Consider the following 26,682-nt stretch of genomic DNA (forward strand, 5'->3'; position numbering starts at 1 on the left):
ATTCTATCATAAAACTTTGATTCCTGATCAACCTAGAAATAACACAATGCGATATTTTCTGGGAAGAAGTCTAGTCATTCAAGAGGCAATGTCAATTAAGATGGAGATTCATATTAAGTCTTCAGGCAAATTTTGCTAGATTTGAATTGCTCATCGAGGAATGCCGAAGAAAAGATATACTACTTGAAAAAAAAGCATTCCCACTTGATTGATGAATTATAATTCATCTCTGTTTGCAATCTTTCTATATCACAGTGATAGATTTCATTCACCTTATAATCAGTGGATGATTGACCAAAATTAAAACCGAAGTGTTTGAATTATTGGGCAATGCGAAGAATCAGAAACTTCAAAATGAAAAACCAAGTCCAACCGAAACCAAACTAGGATATTTTTTTAAAAAATAAGGGGTAATTAATGCTTAATTCGCGTAGGTGGCTGAAGGTAAAGGTGGATTAATATAAGTAGCAGTTGCACTTATTATCATCGTCAATTTCTAAAAATTTCAACCACTTTCCGTATATAATGCCTTTGTTAACTTCCTCGAAAGGTAACGGAGGTACCAATTATATTGAACTCTCAAATCGCGAGGAAGCTACGCATTCTCCACAATCCCCAAATGTTGGCCAAGATTCCGAGTTAAGAGTGGATGATCACCAGTTATTGGTTGAACAATATGTCGATTCAGTAGATGCGAGATTAAATTACTCCCCACGATCAAGTATCGATTCCAAGGAAAGCCTAGAAACTTCAGAATTAGTGATTCCTCCACAGCAGTCTAGTTTGGGCAATTCTATGGAGGAAAGCGGGAACATCGAGTTCTGGCCGCCTACTGAATTACTTGAGGTTGTATTCGATCTATTATATTTAATTGTATTATGGATTCTAACGGATGAATTATTCCCCACTTAATTCAATGCATTTTCCTCGGTGTCTTTGGATTTTATATTTTCGCAATTATGTTCTTGATGGTAATACTTCAGAAATCAAACCAAGGCAAGTGGTTTTCTTGCATCGTGTTATCCGCCGTTTCCGCCGTTTGGGCAGTAGCGGCAGTAATGTTGATGGTTTACGGTGCTGGTAATAGTTTATTAATTCTATTCTTCCTCTTCTTTTTATTTCAACACTTAAAGGGACGTATATAAATCTATTCTTTTTCGTGTTGGAATAATTTGGAGAAGAGGGAGCTCTTTTTGTTTGGTAAGAGTAGTGGGTTTAAAACAAGTCTTTCATATCTATTTTTTATTACAGGTTCAAATTCTGGAGTAGCGCGACTACAGTCAATTGCGTTAAGAGAGCGAATCGAATTTGAAGATATATTCAACAAAACACTAAAGCCGAAGCATTATAATATTCGGTGGGAAGACGATGGTAACTGGATACATGAAACTATTTCGAAACGCTTTTCATTCTTGAATCTTTGTCTTTTTCACCTTTAGCAAACGATGAGCTTTACTCTTATCAGGACTCATATGGGAATATCATAATGGCTAATGCCGCAGACGGAAAAAAGGAAATATACCTTAAGGCCTCTGATATTGTGATTATTTCTCGAATTTTTATAAAACTTCCTAGAAATTCATCCTCTGTCTTGTTCTTATTAGATGTTCAATGGTCTTCCATTAAAATACTCAGACTATTCGATATCCCCCGATAAGCTTTATATATTATTTGCGACAAATCGAACAAAGGTCAGTACACTTCCCTATACTTCCTATTCTAAATCTACAAGGACTAATTTTTACTGGGAATTGGCAGAATTGGAGACATTCCTTCTTCGCTAATTATTTCGTGTATGATACGCAAACTTCCGAAATGCATTCTCTATTATCAACACATGATCTCTATAACGTATCTTCAAAACCACCAATACAATACTGTGCGTGGAGTCCTACTGGCCACAGCTTGGTAAATTTCGATCAATACGCTTGATTATTAAAATATTAATTTCTGACTTACCACTGCACCCTCTCTTTATAGGTTTATGTAAAGGATAATGACATTTTTCTTCGTCATGATTTTGTTACGGAGTATCGACTCACCGACGATGGCTCCGACGCTATTTTTAATGGAGTACCAGATTGGATTTATGAAGGTGAGTACTGAGTAACAGATATATAATATATATACTATATTTTATGGCTATCTACATTTGCTCACTCGTTTCTCACATTTTTACTTTGTTAGAGGAAATTCTTTCTAGCAACTCGGCCCTCTGGTGGTCTCCTGATTCAACGCGGCTCGCATTTTTGCGCTTCGACGATACACTGGTTCCAGAATACAAATACCCTCTGTATCTGAATGGCCGCTCGTATCCTGATGAGTTAAAGCAGCGATATCCTAAAGTAGGCGCCTCTAGCCCAATAGTATCTCTCTATGTCTACGAGCTTGGAAAAGATAAACCCATACCGGTAGAAATACTGGATGCACCCCCAGATGACCGGGTTATTACAGAAGTTATTTGGGCTCCTGAAGGGCACAACTACTTGATGTTCAAGATGACGAACAGGATCCAGGATTGGAGTAGGACAGTGCTTGTGGACATCAATGATAAATTCAAAGCAAAGGTGGTTAGAGAATATAAAGTGCCTGAGGGATGGATTGAGCCCGAGCGTTGGATCACATTCGTACCTCTCCCAAAACAGAAGAAAAATGAGCCCATACCTCCAGCTACATATATAGATATTGTAGAGGTTGGGGGGTATAACCACTTGGGATTATTTAATTCGCTAGATGCTTCTGAACCTGCAGTGTTATTAACAAGTGGCGAATGGGAAGTAGTTGGACCACCTCTGTGGATCGACACCAAGAAAAAGTTGGTCTATTATCTCTCAACTGAAAAAAATTCAACCGAGCGGCATCTCTATTCTGTCACAATGGACGGCAAAACCCGCACTCCCCTAACCAACATAACAACTTCCGGGTATTATGATGCCAGTTTCTCTCGAAGAGGTGGGTACTATATGCTAGATTACCAAGGCCCAGGTGTGCCGTACCAGGCGATTGTAAAAGTAGATGGAACGAATCCCTATGAGCATATGTTGGAAGACAATCATGAACTTTGGTATGCATTATCAAACATTGCACTTCCTACAAAACGATATACCATCGTGCAAAGTGAAGATTATGGTAGGTGCTCATAATTTTCGATTTGCCTTTTTTTAAGAGCAAATAATTCTTGCTCATTAACATTTATTATTATAGATCTGAATGCCGTTGAAGTCTTGCCTCCAGATTTCGATGTACGGAAAAAATATCCTGTCCTCTTTAGAGTGTAAGTCAATCTTTTTATTGTAAGCGAATAATCAGATTAAAAAAAAATGAATATCTATTAATATCAACCAGGTACGGAGGACCTAATTCGCAACTTGTATCGCACAAATGGTCATTGGATTGGCATGCCTATCTTGCATCAAATTTAAGCTACATAGTGGTAATGGTGGACGGGAGAGGCACAGGTTGCAAAGGACACAAGTTCCGACAAACAGTTGCAAAGCGTTTGGGAGAACTGGAAACAGTGGACGTGATAAATGCTGGGCGACATTGGGCAAGTTTACCGTATGTTGATTCGGAAGCGATGGCCATTTGGGGCTGGTCATATGGGGGCTATTTGACAAGTAAAGTTATTGAAGCCAACACTGGGGTATTTCGAGCTGGTATAGCCATAGCTCCGGTGACGGATTGGCGACTCTACAGTATGTAGATCTTAATTGAAACAATTCACCTATGCATCTTTAGAGATTGACCAAATTTTCCCCTTAAGACTCATTTTACACAGAGAGATACATGAAGTCACCACAAATGAATCCCGATGGCTACAATAAGAGCGCGGTGACGAATATGTCAGGGTTTGCAAATGCAAGCTTTTTACTGGTTCATGGTACAGCAGATGGTAAGTAAAACAGGATCTATTTCTGAAGCCACCCTGTGGTCTAAAGTATTTTTTTTAGATAATGTCCACTTTCAGAATACAGTTTTGCTTGTCGACCGGCTTACACAGGCACGGGTGCATACCTACCGTGTGCAATTTTTCGCGGATAGCAATCATCTCATTAACACAGGAGGGAATACACAACGTGAACTATATTACTTAATGACACGTCAACTCTGGGAGGCCTTTGGCGGAGCAGAGGGAGAAAGTCGGAGAAACCCATCTACTTCACAAGCAACTCTATTAAAAATAGAAGGCTATCGAAATCGGAGAAGAAAGAGAGAAGAAACAGGAAGTTGGATCTTATAGCATTGCTATCTATGTACTCATTGGGAAACTATGGACGCTTTTTGTTGTTTATTTTGTTTTTATTGGAGGCTTGTTATTAAAAGATAAATAAGTTTACTGCGCTCATTCCTGCTTTCGTAACCCTTCTTCACTTGTTCTTTCGCTGAAACTTTGTGAATTTATCACTTTTGCTCAACTCGCTTCATTCTGTTCATCTCCGTCAAGGAGCCACAAGAAAAAAAATATAGTATTTAAGTTTACTTTATTTAAGCTATCCATATTTATTAAACAAGTGTCTAAATTATTGTTCTGTAAATAGAGTTTATAGTTGGCTACAATAGAACAATAGAAAGAGTTTCACGCTATAGTAAAATAATTGAGCCCAAATTCCAACGGGGCTTTTCAACTAAAGTATAGAATCATACTGATATTCACTTATTTTAAGTTGAATATTCATGGACTGAAATGGGGAATAACTGGATATACTTCATTGTCGTTTGATATGAGAAACAGGTTATGGTTGCTTTTTGAGCTTGCTGAGGTATGGTTCGATTTAATCCAATGCAACACTTTTTGACGCACTACATTCAGCATGACGACTCCTCCATAATGCTCAGATATATCCAAATCTAGCTCTCTTTACACTGCATTACACTGCATTTTATGTTGGCAAACTGGCTCTCCTATATCATGCCACCGGGACTTGACCTTTTTTTACGCGTTTTTTTACTGAATAATATTGCTCTAAAAAGACATAATTTGCATTATCAATAGCCAAGATAAATCCTGTTGTCCCAACGAAATGCAAAAAGTTTGGCCATGGGCCCTCTATTAAATATTTAATTAACATCCACTAATAATAATGTAGAAGCAGAGAATTGTTCAGCGCATATTTGCTCACTAAAGGTGCATTTTTTAAAATCTGCGTAAAAGCTCCCCTCAAATACAAATGTAGCCAATTTTCCTCTCTTCATCCTCCTCCCTCCCCGCCGTTACACTGTTCTGAGGGTCCCCTTGTCCAAGTGCTATTTAGATTTGTCTGACTTCTTTTTGGAATTAACTAACCGATTCAGGGAAATTGTCTTCACTCTCACTAGGATAGAGTTAGGTTTGTGATGGAAACACCGATTAAAGAAGAAAATAGAATTTGTATGTTTCGCAATCTCTTTGTGGAAGAGCATTGCAAATAGAAGGGAAACGAGCACATGTAAGAGCAGAGATGGAGAACTCAGATATTGAAGCTAGATTAAAATCACCGGGCCGTATTTTAGGGTGGACGACTTTCCACTACTTGGGAAAAATTGGATATAATAAAATGCGTGGGAACTATTGCAGGTGTAAAAAAGGGTTTCACGTTCTTCAGATCCTTGTTGGTCGAGGAGCAGCGCCCAGTTGTACCCTTTAGTTAGCCATTGTGGAGCATTGTGACCTGGTTAAGAAAGGTCTTTCGCATATTTTGTGGGCAGAGATGTTTATATCGGCATATCCGTACCGATCGTACTCGTGTTTTGAGAATAGATAATAGAAACCTTTGAATAAAAAAAACAGAATGAAAGGGATAGAAAACTAGTGTTTTTACACAGAAATGAGTGTTTGGAATTCCCTAAGGCGATATTTGTCCCTCAATTCTCTACATCTTGTTCACTAGTACTGGTACTATAGGATTTGAATTCTAACAGTTACTTCAGACTTCCTCTTACAATTTTAGAATTGAGAGCTTATTTTTTTTTTCCTCTCTTCTGATAGTTTGTATGGGTGATTCTTGAAACTGATTAAATGGGACCACCGAATTATATTGTGCAAGAGTCTAAATAAAATTAAGGGACGAATAAAGAGCCGCGAGAGCAGTGACAGGGAGCAGCCGTTTCCGTGGGATTATGAATATTCATACGCTTTAAATTGCATAAATACTTTCTCGCTTGCTTATGTTTCCATTTCTTTTCTTTCTCTAATTTTTTTCTACACTTTTTCTTTCCTTTCCTATGTATTCAATTGTTTTCATATAAGAATAATATATTCATATATTCATATGACAAAATGGTAGGTAAACTTCGCGGTTTATTATCATCGGTGTGCCTAATATATATCCAGATCTATATCCACATCTAACATTCTTATTGTTTACCATGGCAGCCGCGTATATTTTCTCCAGTAATTCTCTATCATGACGATCCCAAGAGTAACATTAATAATTTGTACACACATATTCACGATTCAGCAATCCGTCTCCACCGCAAACACGTCAACAGCATGTTCAAAACGAATGGAGCATTGTGGGCTGCTATAATACGAGAAGCAAAAGGTGGGTAGTTTTGCATACCTAGAAAGTTATCAAGTGGTTAACGGAGATGCTTTATTCCTGCAGCTAGTCCTTCCTCATTTTCTCGCCAACCATCTCCAAGAAAGACGCCAGAGCCCGAACTGTTTCTTGCCCACCCTTCTCTATCTTCTTCTCCATCCTCTGAGGCTTCTACAAGTTCCCTTTCCATGGAACCTGAGCCACCTCTCGCTCTTTCTCTTCTTCTAACCCCCACTCATACTCCGCAACCTCCCCGTATCTCTCGCTCTCGCCGGGCAAATCTCCCCAAAACCAGTATAAATATCTTGAGAGTTTGGCTGGAAAACCATGAAAAAAATCCATATCCAACTGATGAAGAAAAACATATATTAGCGTGGCGAACTAACCTTACTTTCATGCAAGTCTCCAATTGGTTTGTGAACGCGCGACGACGTATCTTGCGCCCACGTCTGAAAAATAGATCGTCTAAATATCAACGTTCATTGCGATGTAGGTTCAATTTCTTTCCTGTTTTTCATGCCATAAATATTTTAGGCATTTACCCTTAACTTCTTCTCATTCCTAAGTAGCTGGAGAGTCCAAAATCTCAGCTTGAATATTAATAGTGCTCAATACAAAGAGTTTTTAAATTTTTAAGGAAAAGTTGTCGTTTGTAATATTCTTGCTTGTAAATAAAATTTTACGCGGTTAGTTTTTCTCTCTTATTAAAATGTGGATAGAGCCGTTATGAAATTCGCATACTATCTCTACTCCTCACCCTCGCTTAACGCTATATTATTTCTGGATACAATAATCAACAAAACGTGCAAAATAAATAAAAGATAAATATGAGCAGATGGCTATCTAATCACTCATTAAATGTTAAATACAGACATGTAGCATCTTAATTTAGGGATCAAGTAGTTGTAAAGAATGGACAATGAATTTCGCTAGTACAACTCGGAGAGAATCACGTTTTCATTTCATTTTGCAAATATCGATTTCGTTAAGTCATTTAGCATAGCAAATGGCAATATTTGAAGTAAATCAAAATGACTACATGTAGAAGCATCTAAAAGTAAATTAGGATGATATCTAGAGAAAAAATTGCAGCAATCTCAGCAATCAAAGGGTTGTAAAAAAGCTTATAGTGAGTGAAGTAGATAATAGCAGATTTATTTTAAAACGGGTAGCTTCCCAAAATAAGGCAAAGGGGATCTTTCGATTTGATTTGGATAAATTTCACTCTTTGAAATTCAGTACAAACAAACGAGATAAAAAAGTGGACATCGCGAACTTCGAACGATAAATTGAATACAATTACTACTACCTACAAAAATAATACCTCTTTTATACAAGTGAGGTAGGTTCATATATTCTTTTTCCGTTTTGTCTATTTTTGTTTTATTCTTGGTATTTTTCTTAATTTTCTTCGAGATGATATGTGCTATATTGGATCATCTATTAATTATTTTTGTGATGGATTTTTAAACAGAGTCTATTGAGGATTGCTCTGTGCATTACATCTGGTATTCGTATTCCTTGTTCCCTAACTACATACAGAGGTATTGGCACATTTTTTTAAGCATGGATTGGAAACCGCAAGAACAAGGTCTCGCAGAGCTCTTGCAGCTACTCAGACTAGCTGTTAGCCCATCCAATGAGCAACAGCCCGAAGTACAACAAGTGAGTACACTTTATAGCTTGACCCATCTTTCACACCCCATCTCCTTTCACCTTCTCCCATCTTCTCTCCTCCTTCTATACACAATTAATTCCTTCAATTTCTGAGTTTTTTTTATGGTTTTCAATTGTTTTTGCAATCATTAACAACTAATTTGTCGGTTAGAAACTTGATTCTTTCAACAAGATTCCAGACTACAACAATTACCTCGCTTACATCCTCACCCAAATGCCCCAAGAGGAACCTTCAATGCGCTCTATTGCTGGATTAGTGCTCAAGAATAATATTCGCTTGCATCTCTCTGAGATGCGGCAAGATGTGATTGAGTATATCAAAACAGTATGCTTACAGTCAATTGGTGATACGGACCCAGCTGTCCGTGGCACCATTTCAATTGTAGTTACAAATCTTGTCTCGCGAATTGGTGTTGCAAATTGGCCAGAGGTGTTGAACTCACTAATGGCGCTTCTAGATAACACGAACTTGAATGTGGTAGAGGTACGAATATTAATGTATTTACCCTAGACTTTCAACTTGATAATTAAGCATATTTTTCTTCCTCATCCATGACTCTTATAGGGAGCTTTAAGCACATTGCAAAAGATATGTGAGGACTCAACACGCGACCTTGACCAAGAGTACAATGGAGTCCGCCCTCTTAACTACATGATTCCCAAGTTTGTCAGCTTTTTTGACTCGCCTAATGATAGATTGCGCGTACTCGCGCTTCGTTGCGTTAACCAATTTATCTACACCCGTTCACAATCACTCAATGATAATATCGACGTATATGTTAGTGCACTTTTCAAGCGAGCAACAGATCATAGCCCTGAAGTACGTGTGCAGGTGTGTCAGGCACTTGTCGGGCTTATTGAAGTGCGACCAGACAAGCTCGCGCCAGAATTCAACAACGTCGTCGAATACATGCTCTATTCAACCCAAGATCAGGAAGACGAGGTTGCACTTGAAGCATGTGAATTTTGGCTTGCCATTGCGGAGCAAGAAGAATTGCGGGAGCACCTGCGGCCTTATCTCCCTCGAATTATTCCAGTACTCTTGCGTGGAATGGTGTATAGCGAGATGGACCTGTTGAATTTGGGAGATGATGAAGACAATGCTAATGTACCAGATCGTGAGGAGGACATCAAACCCAGGCACCATCAATCGAAGGAACGTGGAACTGAACGTCCTGAAGAAGAAGGAGAGGCTCAGCAGCAACAGCAGGTAGAAGATGACGAGGATGACGAGGACGAGGACGATGATTTATACGATGAAGATGAAGAAGATTTCGAATGGACTCTTCGCAAATGCTCTGCTGCGGCCCTCGATGTGTTAGCCACTGTATTCCACAACCAGTTGCTCGAGGTGCTACTACCTTTGCTGAAAGATGAGCTGTTCCATCAAGACTGGAGGCATCGTGAATGTGGGATTTTGGCATTGGGCGCCGTATCCGAGGGATGCATGGATGGTATTGAGCCACATCTGAAAGATCTAGTGCCCTACTTAATTCAAAGTCTAAATGACGCTAAGGTAGTTAAAAGCCTAAGGATAATGTTGAAATGATCCGATTTTTATTAAATTAATTGATGTAAACTCTGATATTGTTAGCCACTTGTGCGCTCTATTACTTGCTGGACTCTTGGTCGTTACTCTCGCTGGTGTGTGGCCAAAGCTGCGGATCCGGAGGGCCGTCAGAAATATTTCGAGCCCCTTCTCGAAGGCTTGCTTCGCATGGTGCTTGATAACAATAAGCGCGTACAGGAGGCAGGATGCAGTGCTTTTGCAACTCTTGAAGAAGAGGCAACGAAGGAGCTTATCCCTTACCTTGATCCTATTTTGCGCAATCTCGTATTTGCATTCAACAAGTATCAGCAAAAGAACCTGCTCATTCTCTATGATGCGATCGGCACATTAGCCGAATCAGTGGGGCCTGCACTCGCCAAAAAGGAGTATATTGAAATGTTGATGCCTCCTCTGATAGAGAAATGGAATCAGGTCGCGGACGATGACACTGACCTCTTCCCTTTGCTGGAAAGTCTTGCTGCCATTACAGCAGCACTTGGCCTGGGATTCCAACCGTTTGCGCCCCCAGTATTCGATCGTTGCGTGAAATTGGTTCACTCTAACCTTGTGCAACGCCAAATGTATCAACAAAATCCCAATATTGTCAACGAGCCCGATATGGACTTTGTCACAGTTGCACTCGATCTTTTGAGCGGACTCGCACAAGGCCTTGGCACAAGTATAGAAAGTTTGGTTGCCGGGAGTCAACTCTTGCAGCTACTGCCGCCTTGCTTCACAGATCCAGTGCCCGATGTGCGTCAATCCGCATTTGCTCTTTTGGGCGACTTGGCCGCTAGCTGCTTTGCACACCTGAAACCATTCCTTCCACAGTGGCTACCGATCATAATATCCCAGATCGATCCGAATGGAGACCAGACATCCGTGTGTAATAACGCAACATGGGCTACTGGCGAAATTGCGATACAATGGGGTAATTAGAAAATATCATTTAACCTTCGGGGCTTGTTTATACCTAAAATTGCTAATATGTATATTATTGATTTTTCTTCCATATTTTCCTAGGACCTGAAATTCAGCCCTATGTTCAACCTCTCCTCGAACGTCTAATTCCATTGCTAACCAATCCTCAGCGCCCACCAACGCTTCTTGAAAATGCTGCAATTACCCTCGGCCGCCTCGGTCTCGTGGTTCCACAGCTAGTCTCTCCACACCTGGTTGTCTTTTTCGAGCATTGGTGTAATGCGCTCCGCCCAGTTCGAGAAAACGATGAAAAAGCTTCTGCTTTCCGTGGCATGTGCACTCTCATCCAGGCGAATCCTGAAGCAGTCCTAAAGACGCCTCAAGGTCTCAACTTCCTTCTCGAAGCTGTGGCTAGCTGGGAACAGCCTTCTTCTGAGCTACATGAAAAAATGCGCGGAATTGTGCAGGGATACAAGCAAATGATGGCGGCGAATTGGGACGGATATGCCCAGCGATTGCCACCTGCACTTTTCCAGGTACTTCAGGAACGATATGGTATCTAGAGTTCGAGTTTTAAATGGACCAATGGGGTTTTTATACACTTTTTCTTTCGATTCTTTTTTGTTTTAGAATAATCAGTAATTATCAATAAACAGATAATCGGAAAACTTCTATTTTGTCCTTTTTGATATTTTTTTTCTCTTGTTAATCCTTTTTATTCCTTTTTATTTTTATTTTCTTCTCCCCTCCTCCCCCCCACGCACAATTCTAAACTGGCTCCCTTCTAAAAAAATATATCATTTATATTTCTATTATTTCATGAAACACTCTATGGCTAAATATAAGAGTTGATGCTGCGAGTCTAGTCTATTTAATATAAATAAGATCACGTAACTGATAGGATTGGAGTTGTCTGGCTTGAAAGTTTGGATTTAAGAGTTCCCAAGAAATAGACATATCAAACTATGAATATTACAATAAAAGAGCCCAACTCATGGTCTAGGAGAAGTAAAGAGCCATAATACTTGATAACCATTAAATAACACCGGAGCTGAGCGTGAACAAAGTTTTGCTTAGAATGACCACACAATTTTAAACCAGAACAACCATATCTCAATAATAAGTAAACTAAATTCCTACTTTCCTTAGCGTCGCGACCAAGAAATGAGAGTGCTGTATGCTTTTGCGGGTTAATGGGGGAGATGTATTAGATAGGGAGAATTAACAAGAATGCCATTTTGGAAGGAGCCATTGACCACTAGGGTTCATAGGCTAAGCGATGCTTATAAAGTACAACATTTCGCAGAAATATATACTGGATATATGTAGATATATATAGAAATAAATATATATATGCGTATGAAAATAAAATGAAACCAAGTAAGCTTTTAGCGTTTCTTTTGCACCAATTCACGACACAGTTCGATAAGCTTTTGTCTCCCATCCATGTCTCCCCGCCTCAGCTCATTTGACACTGGTATAGACATTTGTTCCAAAATGGTGGCAAGTACTGGGTCTAAGCAAGGTAGATATTAGCGATTAAAGCCAATGTTACAACTACGTCTATAATGGACGGTTTACCGTAGAGATATCTGTGTAGTACCACCAAGTCCACTCCTTTCTTTGTAACCATTTGCAAAGCCCAAGCGAGCACTTTGTGTTCCTTAAAATAGGGCCACCCAAACTGTATCAGTACCAACAGCGAAGCCATATCGGTCTGGCAATACCGATCCTGCACAAGTTCGTATTGAAAACCTGCCACCAAATGCTTGACACATCTCACTGCTAATCCGAGCATATTTCCCTCGCTGTTTGAATACCGAAGGACCCAGCGCGGATCTGTTGCGGCCTTCTCATACCGAGATTCATCTATTTCCATATGCTTTTTCGTCATTAGCGGAGTCGATTGCGGGAGAGAGGCAAGCAATATTGCAAGGTCCAGGCGTGCCTGTTCATGCCATCCTGCAACTAGGTAGCATAACGCAAGACAATATATGGTTCGGAATGGAAGGATGGGCGGGATTGATTTTGAAGTAGGAGGAGGGTGAGAGGAGGAAGAGGAACCAGAAGAGGGAGTGGCGGAGGTATTGGATGTAAAATAGGATGCAAGTTGATCAAAAAGCTCCTGATAGTTTTGTTTCGCATCCGGAAGCCAACCCTAAAAATAAGATAATTAGAAATAAGAGCAATATAGGGGCTGCGAAACTAGATATACATTTAAAAGGCATGTCTCTGCAATCGTTAGCGACACGGCATTAGAAACATCGTAGCGCAATGCTATACTCTTTAAATTCTTCTTCATATTACTTATGATAGAAAGACGACCTATAGATATGAAAATTAAGGAGAAATTAACCAGTTCATTTACTAAATTATCGAATGTTTGCTTAATAACATACCAATCGGAGAACTTGCCGGGCTTGCCCATTTAGCACCATCACTCATTGCATCTAATATCTCTATAATCATTTTCAAATGGCTTATTCCCATCTCTGCCGAGGGAATTTCTTCCTGCTGCTCATTCAGATCCTCATTGATTAAATTAGTTATATGCATAATGTTTGAGACTGAAGTGGTGGCTGGTATGGATGGAGGATCTGCAGAAGGATCGCTCTCTACTAACAAGCCAGGGGATCCATCTCTCTCATCGCTCAATTCGCTATCGGAAGTAGCGCTGTCATCGCCCTCGTTGATACTTCGCCGTAGTCGAAGCGATTGTGGGTAGAGGGGATAAAGAGGTATCAGACATGTCGGTGTGTCTAAAACAATCCCAATTATTTTGATAAATATCTAGCAAAGTATAGGGAGATTCTAATAGCCTACTTATTGGATGAGCACGACCGTCACTTGAAATTCCATTAGCACATAAATAAAAATTGTATGCACTGTAAACAAAGAGGGCGGTGAAGGCGGAAAACTCGAAGTGTTTAATGAACGCTTTGATGTGTGGAGTTTCAACACCCTGGCGTGCCTCGGCGATCTTGGTATATAGGATATCTTTGTATTCTGGGTTCTCCAGAGAGGGTAGCGAGGTACATCTGGATATTAAGAACGGGTTATGATTAATGCCCTGATACGCGAATGCCAAATTAAAGCTAAATAAATAGAATCTCACGTGTTTGAAGGGTAGAGTCCGCAACTTTCTAGCAACGAGAGTGGGTATTTAATGGCAGAATGCCAGTCCAACTGCCACAGAAAATAGGAGAGGGCCAAGCCAAGCCACTCTTCGATCTGTTCACAACTCATCCTTATGTCCTTCGAGCCGTCGTCACCGTCACCACCAACCCAGAGCTTGTGCCGAAAAAGCTGCGGCAAAATATCGCATACTTCGGAAAAAATAAGCAAAGGCGGTTACTAATTCAATTTCCAAAATCCGGATCGTAAAAATGCTTAGGCTATTTTACCTAGTAACCGACGATACGGATTTATGGGAGTAAAGCCACCCATTATCTCCTCCCACTGAATTAAAAGCTCCGCCGCTTTGACCTAGTAGTAATATAGGTAATTACCAATTAAATCTTGTGCATGGATTACATTTGAAATGGCGACTTACCCCGTAGCTCGGCGTAATATCGGGAAACGCTTTGATGGCAAACAAGTACATCTTAGAAGCATTTTGTGTATTACCCTTGGACTCGTAATATCCTAAAGATTGGCACGTATATATAAATATTATGGGAAAGAAAAAGAGGGGCAAAGCTCAGGTGCGTCCTCACCGGCACTATCGATCAAAAGCTTCTGCTGAAGCCATACGGGTAGCTTACAATAGAAATCTAGAATACACAAAGAAGTTGGGAGGGGGGCAAAGCAGTTCTCTCATTCATATCCCACTACATACCGTATATTGTCTTATCTTTCAGGTGAACAATACTTTGTGATATTTCACACATGTAGGCAATAAACCAAGGCGTCGTCCTACTAGACATGTAACTTTGGTAGAGTCCGAGGTTAAAAACACGAGATTTTCACAGATAGCGAAAAAAAAAACTAGATTTTCCTTACAGCTCTTCAAACATTGAGATTGATTCTGTCATATTTCCTCGCAGAAGGGCGATTTTCTGCGCACGGAACTGGATTGAAAGGGATTAAAGTTTCATAATAATATTGATAGTAAAATGTTTACTAGTCAAACCTACTTGAAGCTCTGGTGACATAGGATAGATCTGGCTTGCCTCGCATATCTTATTCCAGGCGTCATCGGTTGCGCCCTTGAACAAAAGAGCGTCAATAGATTCGAGAAATGATGGGAATGATGTCATAAGGAATGCAAGATGGGGGAGGGGGTGGGGTCAATGGGCTTGTCGAGCTTCTCGCTTCTCTCCCCTCGTATTCAACTTCAGTTGATTGTAAACTGAAATTTCTACGAAAACAACTAATGATGCAGGGGAGGAGATGAGGGGAGGATAAGAAGACGGAGCGGTTTGTCGCTTATTCGTTGGAAAAAAAAAAGTGAAATAGGGTCCGAAGTGAGCGAACAACCGTTATACTTAAAAGGCACTCGTAATCTTTTTTGTTTCGTTCATGTACGATATCCTCGGAGGTCGATGCTACACAAGTTTACGTACGAAAAAATATCCAAATATTTACTTTTGTTAATAAATCGAATCGGTCTAATTATCAGAAACTGAAATTAACCCTATTTCTTCATTAAGTGGCCCACCAATCAACCCATCAAATTCAATATTAATCCGTATATACCAATTAAGCCGATTGTATTCAAACTCATTTCGGAATGCACCCGCAGACGACCAAATAGACTGAGAAAATGATATTTCCCCTCTTTATTCTAGGATCCTAATAAATTAGGATCGGTTGAAATGATGCAACCCGGCAATCCAAAAGCCGGAGGCAAACTCATAGCAATCTTTGGAATATATATATGACTATTCAACTTAGCTTGGAATAATGGGGCCCAACTATCGACATTACCAATCACACTTTGCTAAGTAGTTTTCATTTTGTGCCGAAACGAGGAGGGTCTTTGGAGTCCAATTTCCATAACTTAATAAAATAGATTTGGTTAATCCTTCCAGTTTGATCTGTCTCCAGAAAACAATCTATCCTAGATAGACTATTCACGTCATGACATATCTACCTTTTCTTTCCACCCTTTCCCCCCGCATTGTTTGTATGTGGAGTTGCATGGCCTTGCAATATTTCTAACTTCACCCCGCATCCCACATAACCACCATGGTCGGAAAAAATAATAACAGAAGTGTATGCTAAGGAAATAAATGAATACAAAGCTTTTTGTTTATATATTTTTATTATATTTGAATGGTAAGAGATTCAGATTGTACCTATATTAATGTGGCTTTGCTCAATTATTGAATTGAACTTGTTCATCTTTGAACGGGTGTCGTTTCAATGCATTTTCAAGTCCGCAATTAATCTATTCGTCTCAGCTGAAAAACAATAGAATAGAAGAAGCTCAGTTTTCTTTTTATTAGTTCTCTTTATCACTCATTTAGCAAGAATTATATTTTGATTTTCCTCCTCTACCTTCCTCCATTACCGAAATTTTTATTTTCCCCTTTTACTCGCCCCCTTATTCTATTGTTTGTATTACTTTCATTTAACTTTTCCATCATACCTTACACTCATTTAAGTTATACACAAGATGGCTCTCAAGGTTAGTAAGATGCGCGACTGAAATTCGTGATGAAGTTTTCATTTTATTCCATTCTTATAAACAGTATGAACTCGAAACTTGGCAGGAGGCTGTTGATGCCTTCGACAGTGAGGATTATGAAAAGTCGATTGAGATGTTCAAGGTAAAGCTTTGTATACCTCACTATTAATAGACTTTTAATTTATCTGTTTAAACTTTTAGGATATTGCTGAATCTTCAAAAATCTACTTCAACATCGGTATGGTTTTTGCCAATGTGAGCCAACAGCAAGAAGCGGTAATGTCATTTTAACCCTTTCGCTGAAGACACGTAAAATTAACCACCGTTTGAATAGATCCTTTGGTTTGATAAGGCGGTTGAACTCGACCGATATCTTGCCATTGCGTATTTTCAACGAGGTGTCTCCAATTTTTTGCTAGGAAACATGGCTGAAGCTGAAGGAGATTTCAATACAACACTTCAGGTAGCTAGAAAGCACTTGTTTCCCTTTCAAGTTCATCGACTCATCGCTTTTTCTTTTACTAGAACCTCAGGGGTAACCAGGTTATCGATTACACCCAAATAGGCCTCCAACACAAGCTTTTTTCATGTGAAGTGCTTTTTAACCGCGGGCTTGCTAAGCTTTATCTGGGCAATTTAGACAGTGGAATGGAGGATCTGAAGTATGCTCAGATGAACAAGCAGGCCGAATCACACGATGTTATTGATGAGGCGATATCCGTTCAAGGCGAGGTAAGTGCATTGGCTGCCCGCTGAATCCAACTAGTTCTTTTCTAAAATCATGATTAAATCACGAAGGGTTTTACTGTCTTTTCGATACCTCCTGGAGTCCTTTACCGTCCCCCTGAATCTAAAGTGAAAAACGCAAAAAAAGTCGATTATCTGGGTAACGCACGAGTGATTGCTAGTTTGGAGGATGGCGATACATTCACCGGATTTAAAGCCGCAAAAATGATTGATGAGAAGAATGGAAAAGCAGGGAAACAAGAAAGTGGAAGGACCAAAGAAGGCGAATCTAATGGAGGAGCCTTTGGAAAACAAGCCGTTCTCCCACCTAAAGATGAACGAGCCATGGCGCTTATTGAACGTGATGGCAAGGTAGATACGTCTAAACTCATGCGTGCGAATACTGTTCGTAACGCTAGCCCAGCGCTCAGTCGACAGAACACACTTGGCTCGTTGGCACGTCAAAATACCGTCACCGGTGCCACTCTTGCCCGCCAAAATACGTTTGCTGGCAATACCTCTCCTCCGCTTAGCCGGCAGAACTCGAACGCCTCCACTCCAATGCTTCGTCGTCAAAATACCACTGCTCCACCTAGACGCATGAATGGTGGCCTAGTCCGGAATAACACATTTTCACCCGGAAGCGGTAACGTACGGGGACTGGGACTAACTTTGATGCGATCAGATCAAGAGGTTCCCGTTGGTCCTCCTCAAGGCTCTCGTATGGTGACTTCTCCTGAGCTGTATAATGAACCGTCCAGCGATCCGGCTGCGTATATTGATGCCTATGGAGAGTATCCCGATGGTGGAGGCGGATATTCCTCTCCCTATCCTCAGCAAGGCTCGGGCGACTACTATCCACCCATGCGTCCACAAGGTGGTGGATACTCTCCAAGGCAGCCTCCTATGCAAGGCTTCCGCCCCGCCCCCTCGCGATTCAATACGGCTCCGCCCCCACTTGATGTCGTTATGGTACGCGGAGGATCAGCACCTACATCCCCAGACTCCAGCATGATGGATATGCGACCATACGGCGTCGATCAGCAGCTCTATGCAGACCGCCAGAGGAATAGTCCAACTCCAGGTCGAGGATTTGGATCTAAACCTGATTTGAGGCGTGAGGATTCTCTCTCCTCCATTCGCACGGTGAACATTCAAGGCAAAATCAAGGTCAAGTGTTATCTTCAGTCCCAACCTGATAGTGCAAGAGTCCTGTTACTCGATAATGATGTAAACTTCGATGAATTGGTGCGTCGCGTACAACAAAAGTTTGGCGTCTCGACCCCACTGCGTCTCAAATATCGTGACGAAGAGGATGAACTTGTACTGATGACGGATGACAGTGATTTGGCAATTGCAAGGACAATCTCTGAAGCGATATACGGCGATAATGGAGCGGGCGGGCCAGCCAAGCTTGACTTGTTCTGTTACGATGCTTAAGCTTGAAAGCCTCGATGGCATATTCCCTAGCACATAAGAGATGCTATTTTTTAATACTCTATATATTATTCATAAACGACAGTGGAGAAGGTGCTGGTCCCCTTTTCCTGCTTTTAAATTTTTTTTTCGTATTTACTCTATGATATCCACTCATTTATTGTATATAACTTTTTATATTTTTATTTCCCACGCTTCCGATAGCACCTGCGGCTTTCATTTTCCTACTTAATGATGTTTTCCACTACCTCCAAGTCCCCATCTCTTATTTGCTTCCCATCCCTTATCCTCTCTATATAGTATTCAGACAACTTCAACGTATATTGATTAGTTCATGAACTGTTTTGCTGGACAAAATGAGGAAATATATCAATGTCAGTATTTCATTACGTTATATAATGAGCGAGTGAAGTGTTTTGTTTTTGCAGTTTACAATCTGATGCTATGATAAAGGAAAGTGAAGCGATTATTTCTTCAGGACAACCAGCAACATCAAACATGATAAAAATAAAGCAGGGGATTGGGAAGCAGGGGAAGGGGGAAGGGGGAAGGGGAAGGGGGAAGGGGAAGGGAGTGCCCGGCATGGTGCAAGTAGAAAGATAGCAAAACAAAAGATAATAACACAATAAAGGGAACATGAGGAAACAAGCATTAGTATGTCGACAATAAAAGAGAAATGAATAAATGTAACATAGTTTTCCATAATTCTAGCATCAGAGTTTCAGACAATTCGCTATTTAACAAGGCTCTTTGTCACTTCCCCTTGAAGTGCTTTGCGTCGGTGTGGGCTGCGCTTGTTTGGATTTGAGCTCTGAAAAATCTGTCTCCCACTCATTTATGTCAAAAGTGGTCGACGCTTCAAGCTCACCATGGATATCTTTAATAAAATCGAGATAAAATGTTTTATCAGAATCATGTATGCGGAATGGGAGATTTGGGAGAGGGTATATACCTTGATCAGCAGAGGCTTCAGCAGTGGGTAATGGTGCATTAAAAGCCCAATCTGTTTGGTTTGATTCCTCCTTGGATTTGAGGACTTCATCTGTTGTCCTCCTTGGCTCTTCATCAGATTCTTCGATGTGCTTAGCTTCTGGCTTTTCTTCTGGTGGCAAAGCATCTGACGTCTTGGCACTTGACGCTGACGGCGAAGCTTCAGATTCGATTGGTTCCGTAGTGTTTGTGGATAAGGATGAAGATGTAGGCTTCTCGTCAGGTTTATTGGCAGTGTTATGGACAACTCGGTGATACTCAGCTACATAGTACGAAATTATAATGAGTTTAGTGAAATAGCTGAGAGGTGCAGACAAAGAAAATATTTACATTGAACAATGCTCAAAGCACTCTTAAAGTCACTAAGCAATGCCCTCCCAAGAGAAGTGTAACGGATATAATAGCTGAGCATTGGTATTAACAAGACTGTGTAAGCTGTTTGGAAAAGAGGAAAAAAAGTGAGAACATTAAAGGAAGACAAAGGAAATAGATATGGATGATACCTAAAGCAAACACTAAAGCTTCCAGCGGAATCAAGTATCCGATCATAGCAACCTCGGCACTCATAAAGCATACAATAGGAAGATACTAGATTCAGCATAGATAAGAGAAAATGTCATATACAAAGCCTATGGGCATAAAATTATAGTTGCGTGTGTATCTACCAAGCTCGTATTTGTCTTGCGAAGCTGGACTATGAGGTTGAGAGATCTTCTTGCAGTCTCTGTTATCCGATAACACATCTCTCCAAGCATATCGCATATATCGTCAAATTTAGGTACGTATTGAGGTAAACTAAACGTATGAGGTTAGGTGAGTTTCACGCTCGTTATTCAAAAAGCGCATATTATAAAAAGTATACTATGCTTTCTCCCACTTTGTTTCTTGGAAAGACTAAAGAAAATGCACATGGACTAAATTAGTCTCTATATTTTTAATGGAAATGAAAACATTTACACTCATCTTACCTCCCACAATTTTTGCTTCATATCTTTTGTGAGCACAAGTCCATCCAACATCTCAAAGGCAGCCAAATCAATTGCTAGAGTTGTAAGCCATGGAATATTGCATCTATAAACAAGCCTACCATATAATAGATTGTTACTATTAAATTAATTTCATGTAGTTTTGCATTTTATGATTTTGAGAATTTATCTCTCCAAATCACCCTCAATAACTTCAGGAGCAACAAAATCATTTACAATAATTATGTTTTTGATGCAAAGTCCAAACTTACCAGATGTGGAACGCAGTACCACTGAAGAACGCAGTAGCGAATATCGGCTTTCGGCCCAATAGCACAGAGTTGAAGAAGGTGGTTGCCAGCTCTTGCTGTGGTGCCAAACAATAGCGGATTCTACCAGACCAGGAAGACCAAGGCTGAGCTTGGGAATGAGAAGAAATTTCCAACATGATTTAGGAGCAAGCTATGCGACTATCAAAACCTAGTGAAATGACTTCAAATGACGACCAAGGCGAAGGAGAAAAATTTCCTGGAGCTATAGTGGAGAGACGTGACTGTCTCAGTCAGGTGAACACGTATGAAAGAAGCATCCCCCAGTCCGCCACATCAAGATTTCGAATATTAAGACGGGGGATATTGCCTCGATCTTCTTTTTATACTTGCTTCTGCTTGTCTGTACCTTTTTGTAAATAACCTATTTCATACTGGACAATAACGATAAGTCCTTCCAACAACTATCTGGATTTTCATTATTAATCTTCTCAATACATAGTGTGACTATTTTTTCATTAAGTCGCTACTCTAAACTTTATTTTTGGGCCATAATGAAATACCACTCAAACCGAGTCACGATGCCCAAAGAACTCGTGTCTTAAAGACGTCACTTCAATTTCGGACAAATAAAGACCGCTCATTGAGCCAAGTAAATTTTAATGTTTGGCGAATTCTATGCAGGACTTCTTCATTTCCATTTGATGAGATAAATGGAAGCAATTTGGCGGCATTCAAAGCTCTCTTAAAATACCTACCTAGCGTGTAGCTAATGGGCAATTTAGGATTCAATAATTAATATAGACTTAATTTCTAATTTCAAATGGGGAATCTGTAACGTGCGAAATGGGTATTTTTGTGGAGCAATGCAATATTCACGGATAAACTCCAAAAAAACGTAGATATAGCATAACCTTTCATTCTCCAATTGATATTGCTTTGCCTGCAGTGTCAAGAAATAGAGGTGTATAGAGGCAAAAGTCAAGGGCGAAAAGGAATAGAAAAAAAAAAATATGATACAGATATATTTTCCCTAAATTTTTCATATAACAAATAAAGACCATGACATAATTAAAGATGTCTAAAAAAACAGATCTATAAAAGTTTTCTATCAAGAGGATAAAAAGATATTTAGTTCTTGTTACTAGCGGAGGATTTATCATCGTCTACAACGGTATCATTTGAAGAGCTGGACTGTTGCTGGGAATTCTTGTACACCATCTCGAACAATTTAAGGGAGCCTTGCTGGAGATTAGCTGTCTCTGTCTTGATCAGCTCGGGGTCAGCATTTTCAGAATCCGCGTTCTGAGCAAGAGTCTCACGCAGCTTCTTAATTTGCTCACGGATCTTCTCTGACTCGGCAGCATCAAGACGATCCTTGAATTCATTCATGTGCTTCTCGGTCTCGCTAATAACGCTCTCAGCAGAGTTGGTAGCTTCAATTGAAGCCTTGCGCTTGGCATCAGACTCAGCAAATTTCTCAGCATCCTTGATCATGTTTTCGATTTCCGAGGAGGATAAACCGGATGAGGCCACGATTGACATACTCTGGTCGCGACCAGTAGCCTTATCTCTGGCGCTAACATTCACGATACCATCGGCATCAATATCGAAGCTGACCTCAATTTGAGGAACTCCCTTGGGTGCGGGGGGAATACCGGTCAGCTGGAAGTTGCCGAGAAGCTTGTTATCACGGCACAATTCACGCTCGCCTTGGAACACCTTAACGTCAACGGCAGTCTGACCATCAGCAGCGGTGGAGAAAACTTGGGATTTCTTGGTGGGGATAGTCGTATTGCGAGGAATCAAGCGGGTGAACACACCACCGAGAGTCTCGATACCCAAAGAGAGAGGAGTGACATCAAGCAGCAAGATATCAGTTACGGAACCAGCCAATACACCACCTTGAATGGCAGCACCAACGGCAACAGCTTCATCAGGGTTCACAGACTTGCTTGCTTCACGGCCAAACACGTTTTTCACAATCTCCACAACCTTGGGCATGCGAGTCATACCACCAACAAGAAGGACCTCATTGATGTTGGACGTACTAATGCCAGCATCCTTAATTGCCTTCTGGCAGGGATCAATAGTGCGATCAAGCAAATCTTTTACGATGGTCTCAAACTTGGCACGGGTGAGACGTGTGTTAATGTGCTTGGGGCCGGAGGCATCCGCAGTAATATACGGTAGATTGATATCGGTTTGCACGGTAGAGGACAATTCAATTTTAGCCTTTTCAGCTGCCTCACGAATACGCTGGATGGCCATGCGGTCTTTTGAGAGGTCAATGCCCGATTCGGCCTTGAATTCCTTCAAAAGGTGCTGAACGAGACGGGCATCGAAATCTTCACCACCAAGTGCAGTATCACCATTCGTGGACTTCACCTCAAATACACCATTTTGGATTTCAAGGATCGAAATATCAAAAGTGCCACCTCCCAAATCGTATACAGCGACTGTCTTGTCACCGGACTTATCCAGGCCATAGGCAAGTGCAGCAGCAGTGGGCTCGTTAATCACACGGAGTACTTCCAGACCAGCAATTTTGCCAGCATCTTTCGTGGCTTGGCGTTGAGCATCATTGAAGTAGGCGGGGACAGTGACAACTGCGTGTTGGACCTTACGGCCGAAAAAGCCTTCTGCAGTCTCCTTCATTTTACCAAGAACAAAGGCACCAATCTGCGATGGGGAATACTTCTCATTGCGTGCTTCTACCCATGCGTCTCCGTTGGAGTGCTTCACGATTTTATAAGAAACCGACTTAATATCTTCCTGCACAGCTTTATCATCATACCGACGGCCAATGAGACGTTTAACAGCATACAGAGTGTTTTCAGGGTTGACTACGGCTTGGCGCTTAGCGGCTTGACCAACAAGGAGCTCACCATCCTTGGTGAAGGCAACAACTGACGGAGTGGTGCGTGCACCCTCAGCATTTTCAATCACTCTTGGATTTTTACCTTCGAGTACAGCAACACAAGAATTGGTTGTTCCCAAGTCAATACCGATCACTGGACCATTTACCGGTGAGCTATAATTGCGGGCAAGGACACCCAAGGCAGACCGCTATATAAAATAAATTAAAGAATTTTAACATTATGTATGGTAAAAGATAAAATGATCTAGTAAGCCCTTACACTTCTCAAGTAAGCAGAGGTATTGACAAGAGGGAGAGGATTTCGTGCTAGGCGGTACATTTTGGGGAGGAAAAAAAAAAAAATTAAATTTTAAGTGAAAAAGTTACAAGGGGGGATGAATAACTGCTCTCTACGGAATTATAAGGAACGAGATTTTATGTAAACAATCTCGGCAAAACGTCATAAATTATAACACAGTCACAATAAATCTTAATCGAAGATTCTGGAGATTTCGATCGAGCTTCACACATATTCCCCGCATTTTATTATACAACTTATGAAAGAGACAACAATTAGTTCGAAAAAGCGATTTTCTGAAGCAACAAACTTGAAGCCGATAGAGGGAGAAATTGAGAGTCATTGCACTTAATGTAGCGAGAATGTAAGTTAGAAGTGTAAGAAGGCAAATTACTAAAATAATTTCGTGGCTAAACCCATGTTTTAATAGAGAGTGATGCGATATTTATCACCAAAGAATCCACTCTATAATGAAGAAGAGGCTATAGCATTCGAATATACACATTGTGGTATACATTTATGAATGGATTTACAATCAATCTACGATTGCTTAATTGAACAACTTTTTCGACTTTATAGGTCATAGCAAAAGCGAAATCCAACCATCTAACGCGTTTGCTGAAAAAGGAATCGCATTCACATGTCATATTGAAACTAAAGAAGACTTAAGACGTAAAGTTGTTACGACAAAATTTGCGAATATTAAGATATTCGAGGATGATATTGAATTGATATCTCACATACAAATATTTGGCATCCTAACGACGGTAGAAGGTTTGGTCAATAAGATAATTGAAAATTTATCTAGAGATGAATCCCTACGTAAACGATCAGAAAATGTTCCATATCAAAAACCAGATTCAATTGTTGCACGTTTGAGGCGCTACCTCAATAATGCAGAACCTTTCACCCTCGTTATCGAAGATCCTTCTGGATATTCTTATATCAAAAATCTCGGGAAACCAATAGGAGATCAAAAGTTAAAGGTTGACTACTATATCCGGACTCAAGATGAGCATTTAAGTTTACGCTCATCAAACAATGAACACTACCAGCAATCTGAATTCACACCCGAAATACAAGTTGAAGAAATTCCCCAGGAGGTAATGGCATTTGCTGCAAACTGTCCAGCGTGTAAAGCACCTAGTGAGACGCGGATGCATGTGATTGGCATACCATATTTCAAAGAGATTGTTATTATGAGTACTAGATGCGATGCATGTGGATACAAGAGTAATGATATGAAAGTGCGTTTATTTGATATTGAGGTTTTATTAGCTAATCAATTCGAATATGTCCATAAATTTAGTCTGGTGGTGCAATCTCACTTCGGGGAAAGAAAATCACTTTAAAAATAGTAAGAATCGAAGATATGTCGAGAGATCTTATAAAGGTACAAGTGCGATGAATGAGAGACCATTTATCATCTTGTGCACTAATAGTTACTCTGGTATATCCAAGTCAGAAACATGTGGACTTCAGGTACCCGAAATCCAGCTAGAATTGGCACAAGGAACTCTTGGTGGACGCTACACGACAGTTGAAGGTCTCCTGCTACAATTACATGATACACTTGAAAAGCTCTCTTTCCTTAATGTAGAATCAGCAATGAGTATCAATAACAAGCAACAGCTAATGGAAGAATTTCTTGAAAAATTACGCAATATCAAGTTTGGAGAAATGCTACCGATTACTTTAATCCTTGATGATCCTTTGGCGAATTCTTACATTCAGAACTCGTTTGCTCCAGAAGAAGTAGACCTGTTATCTTTACACGTCCTCTCATTTGCTAAGACAATACTTTTTTTTTTAGGATTCTAATATGAAAATCGGATACTATGATCGCAGCTGGGAACAAAACGAGGAATTGGGACTAAATGATTTAAAACCGTGCAACTAACGATGTAGCTAATTCACCAACGAGTATTAAAAGTCACCATGCTTGATATAGACCATTCGTCTATATACTGATTTCACAGATGCATTTTTTACTGGAATGGATAGATATTGTCTGTATTTTAATTTGCCTTGTAATCTCCCATTGAATAGTTCAAGACTGATTAAATTTTTCTAAGGGTAATCACTTAGTAATCTGGTGCCCAAAAATTCACACTATAATTAAGCACTCTTATAATTAATTGACTAGTATAAGTAGGGAGTTGGGTTTTATATGCGTGCACTATATTCGAAGTCACGTCATTATTTCTCCAAGAAGCTTCTGGGCGATACTATAGTTTAACTTTCAAATATTCTGGGTATGCAAGACAATCTTAACGGAGGGCTATTTACAGTACTTTGTGTTTATATTGCGGAAACATATAGTCAACATACTTAATTGCAATTGGTAAGTGTACGAAGTATTCTCCATAATTCTTATACTTTTATCCCCTCGTCGATTGGTGACTCCGAATAAATTAAGGATTAATATATATCCGATATCCATCTACAGTACAATTCCATCTCTATGAAATGCGATAGAAAATTTGAACAGATTGAAAGAGCGTGTCGAGTTTCCCATTTTTTTCGCTTAAACGGAAGCTCCAAAATTATGATTAATGGAAACATATAGGACTCCGAAACATTTACGCATACCCTTTGCTCCATAGTTCTTTATATTCATATTAAAGCAATTTTATAAGGAACCATACAAAAGTGACAAAAAACTGTTTTCGTCCGGGTTCGAACCGGAGACCTTACGCGTGTGAGGCGTACGTGATAACCAACTACACCACGAAAACTGCTGCTATCTCTTATAGAGACCATCGTTGAAAAATTTTTCACTTAGAGAATATTATAACGACTTTTACAGCGTCCAATTTTTCCACGGGGGAGGGTTAGTT

The 26,682-nt window shown here is 40.2% G+C and overlaps 9 protein-coding genes and 1 non-coding gene across 10 annotated transcripts; 6 read left to right on the forward strand and 4 right to left on the reverse strand.

The window, feature by feature from the left end:
* Positions 1 to 525: 525 nt before the first annotated feature.
* VTP21DRAFT_10549 (uncharacterized protein) lies at positions 526 to 912 on the forward strand (the record flags this gene model as incomplete). The annotated part of the gene is made up of 1 exon (XM_069389897.1): positions 526 to 912. The coding sequence occupies one exon, from the start codon at positions 526 to 528 to the stop codon at positions 910 to 912; it is 387 nt and encodes a 128-aa protein (XP_069253172.1).
* Positions 913 to 1,815: 903 nt separating this feature from the next.
* VTP21DRAFT_10550 (uncharacterized protein) lies at positions 1,816 to 4,240 on the forward strand (the record flags this gene model as incomplete). Its single annotated transcript, XM_069389899.1, has 7 exons — positions 1,816 to 1,908; positions 1,981 to 2,095; positions 2,188 to 3,129; positions 3,205 to 3,274; positions 3,346 to 3,695; positions 3,764 to 3,892; positions 3,951 to 4,240. 7 exons carry the CDS (start codon positions 1,816 to 1,818, stop codon positions 4,238 to 4,240), a joined length of 1,989 nt encoding a protein of 662 aa, XP_069253173.1.
* A 2,016-nt stretch (positions 4,241 to 6,256) lies between these two features.
* VTP21DRAFT_10551 (uncharacterized protein) lies at positions 6,257 to 8,002 on the forward strand (the record flags this gene model as incomplete). The annotated part of the gene is made up of 5 exons (XM_069389900.1): positions 6,257 to 6,259; positions 6,353 to 6,521; positions 6,585 to 7,007; positions 7,758 to 7,860; positions 7,993 to 8,002. 5 exons carry the CDS (start codon positions 6,257 to 6,259, stop codon positions 8,000 to 8,002), a joined length of 708 nt encoding a protein of 235 aa, XP_069253174.1.
* Positions 8,003 to 8,084: 82 nt separating this feature from the next.
* Positions 8,085 to 11,228, forward strand: VTP21DRAFT_10552 (uncharacterized protein; the record flags this gene model as incomplete). Its single annotated transcript, XM_069389901.1, has 5 exons — positions 8,085 to 8,183; positions 8,347 to 8,679; positions 8,761 to 9,711; positions 9,790 to 10,675; positions 10,768 to 11,228. The coding sequence occupies 5 exons, from the start codon at positions 8,085 to 8,087 to the stop codon at positions 11,226 to 11,228; spliced, it is 2,730 nt and encodes a 909-aa protein (XP_069253175.1).
* Positions 11,229 to 12,053: 825 nt separating this feature from the next.
* VTP21DRAFT_10553 (uncharacterized protein) lies at positions 12,054 to 14,924 on the reverse strand (the record flags this gene model as incomplete). The annotated part of the gene is made up of 12 exons (XM_069389902.1): positions 12,054 to 12,181; positions 12,247 to 12,823; positions 12,881 to 12,990; positions 13,065 to 13,424; positions 13,489 to 13,703; positions 13,781 to 13,991; positions 14,070 to 14,151; positions 14,219 to 14,310; positions 14,382 to 14,438; positions 14,504 to 14,595; positions 14,668 to 14,735; positions 14,802 to 14,924. The coding sequence occupies 12 exons, from the start codon at positions 14,922 to 14,924 to the stop codon at positions 12,054 to 12,056; spliced, it is 2,115 nt and encodes a 704-aa protein (XP_069253176.1).
* Positions 14,925 to 16,285: 1,361 nt separating this feature from the next.
* Positions 16,286 to 18,463, forward strand: VTP21DRAFT_10554 (uncharacterized protein; the record flags this gene model as incomplete). Its single annotated transcript, XM_069389903.1, has 6 exons — positions 16,286 to 16,297; positions 16,362 to 16,439; positions 16,499 to 16,573; positions 16,632 to 16,760; positions 16,823 to 17,029; positions 17,096 to 18,463. The coding sequence occupies 6 exons, from the start codon at positions 16,286 to 16,288 to the stop codon at positions 18,461 to 18,463; spliced, it is 1,869 nt and encodes a 622-aa protein (XP_069253177.1).
* Positions 18,464 to 19,197: 734 nt separating this feature from the next.
* VTP21DRAFT_10555 (uncharacterized protein) lies at positions 19,198 to 20,863 on the reverse strand (the record flags this gene model as incomplete). Its single annotated transcript, XM_069389904.1, has 8 exons — positions 19,198 to 19,337; positions 19,413 to 19,712; positions 19,781 to 19,885; positions 19,954 to 20,038; positions 20,116 to 20,245; positions 20,313 to 20,344; positions 20,419 to 20,533; positions 20,688 to 20,863. 8 exons carry the CDS (start codon positions 20,861 to 20,863, stop codon positions 19,198 to 19,200), a joined length of 1,083 nt encoding a protein of 360 aa, XP_069253178.1.
* Positions 20,864 to 21,815: 952 nt separating this feature from the next.
* VTP21DRAFT_10556 (uncharacterized protein) lies at positions 21,816 to 23,884 on the reverse strand (the record flags this gene model as incomplete). Its single annotated transcript, XM_069389905.1, has 2 exons — positions 21,816 to 23,753; positions 23,825 to 23,884. 2 exons carry the CDS (start codon positions 23,882 to 23,884, stop codon positions 21,816 to 21,818), a joined length of 1,998 nt encoding a protein of 665 aa, XP_069253179.1.
* A 394-nt stretch (positions 23,885 to 24,278) lies between these two features.
* Positions 24,279 to 25,742, forward strand: VTP21DRAFT_10557 (uncharacterized protein; the record flags this gene model as incomplete). The annotated part of the gene is made up of 5 exons (XM_069389906.1): positions 24,279 to 24,351; positions 24,422 to 25,089; positions 25,152 to 25,235; positions 25,304 to 25,597; positions 25,656 to 25,742. The coding sequence occupies 5 exons, from the start codon at positions 24,279 to 24,281 to the stop codon at positions 25,740 to 25,742; spliced, it is 1,206 nt and encodes a 401-aa protein (XP_069253180.1).
* Positions 25,743 to 26,506: 764 nt separating this feature from the next.
* On the reverse strand, positions 26,507 to 26,580 carry VTP21DRAFT_t81. The gene has a single exon. It is a non-coding gene; the product is annotated as a tRNA-Val (tRNA).
* Between the last annotated feature and the right edge of the window lie 102 nt (positions 26,581 to 26,682).

Source organism: Calcarisporiella thermophila (assembly GCF_041956535.1).
Source record: "Calcarisporiella thermophila strain CBS 279.70 unplaced genomic scaffold VTP21scaffold_7, whole genome shotgun sequence".
NCBI classification, from domain to species: domain Eukaryota; kingdom Fungi; phylum Calcarisporiellomycota; class Calcarisporiellomycetes; order Calcarisporiellales; family Calcarisporiellaceae; genus Calcarisporiella; species Calcarisporiella thermophila.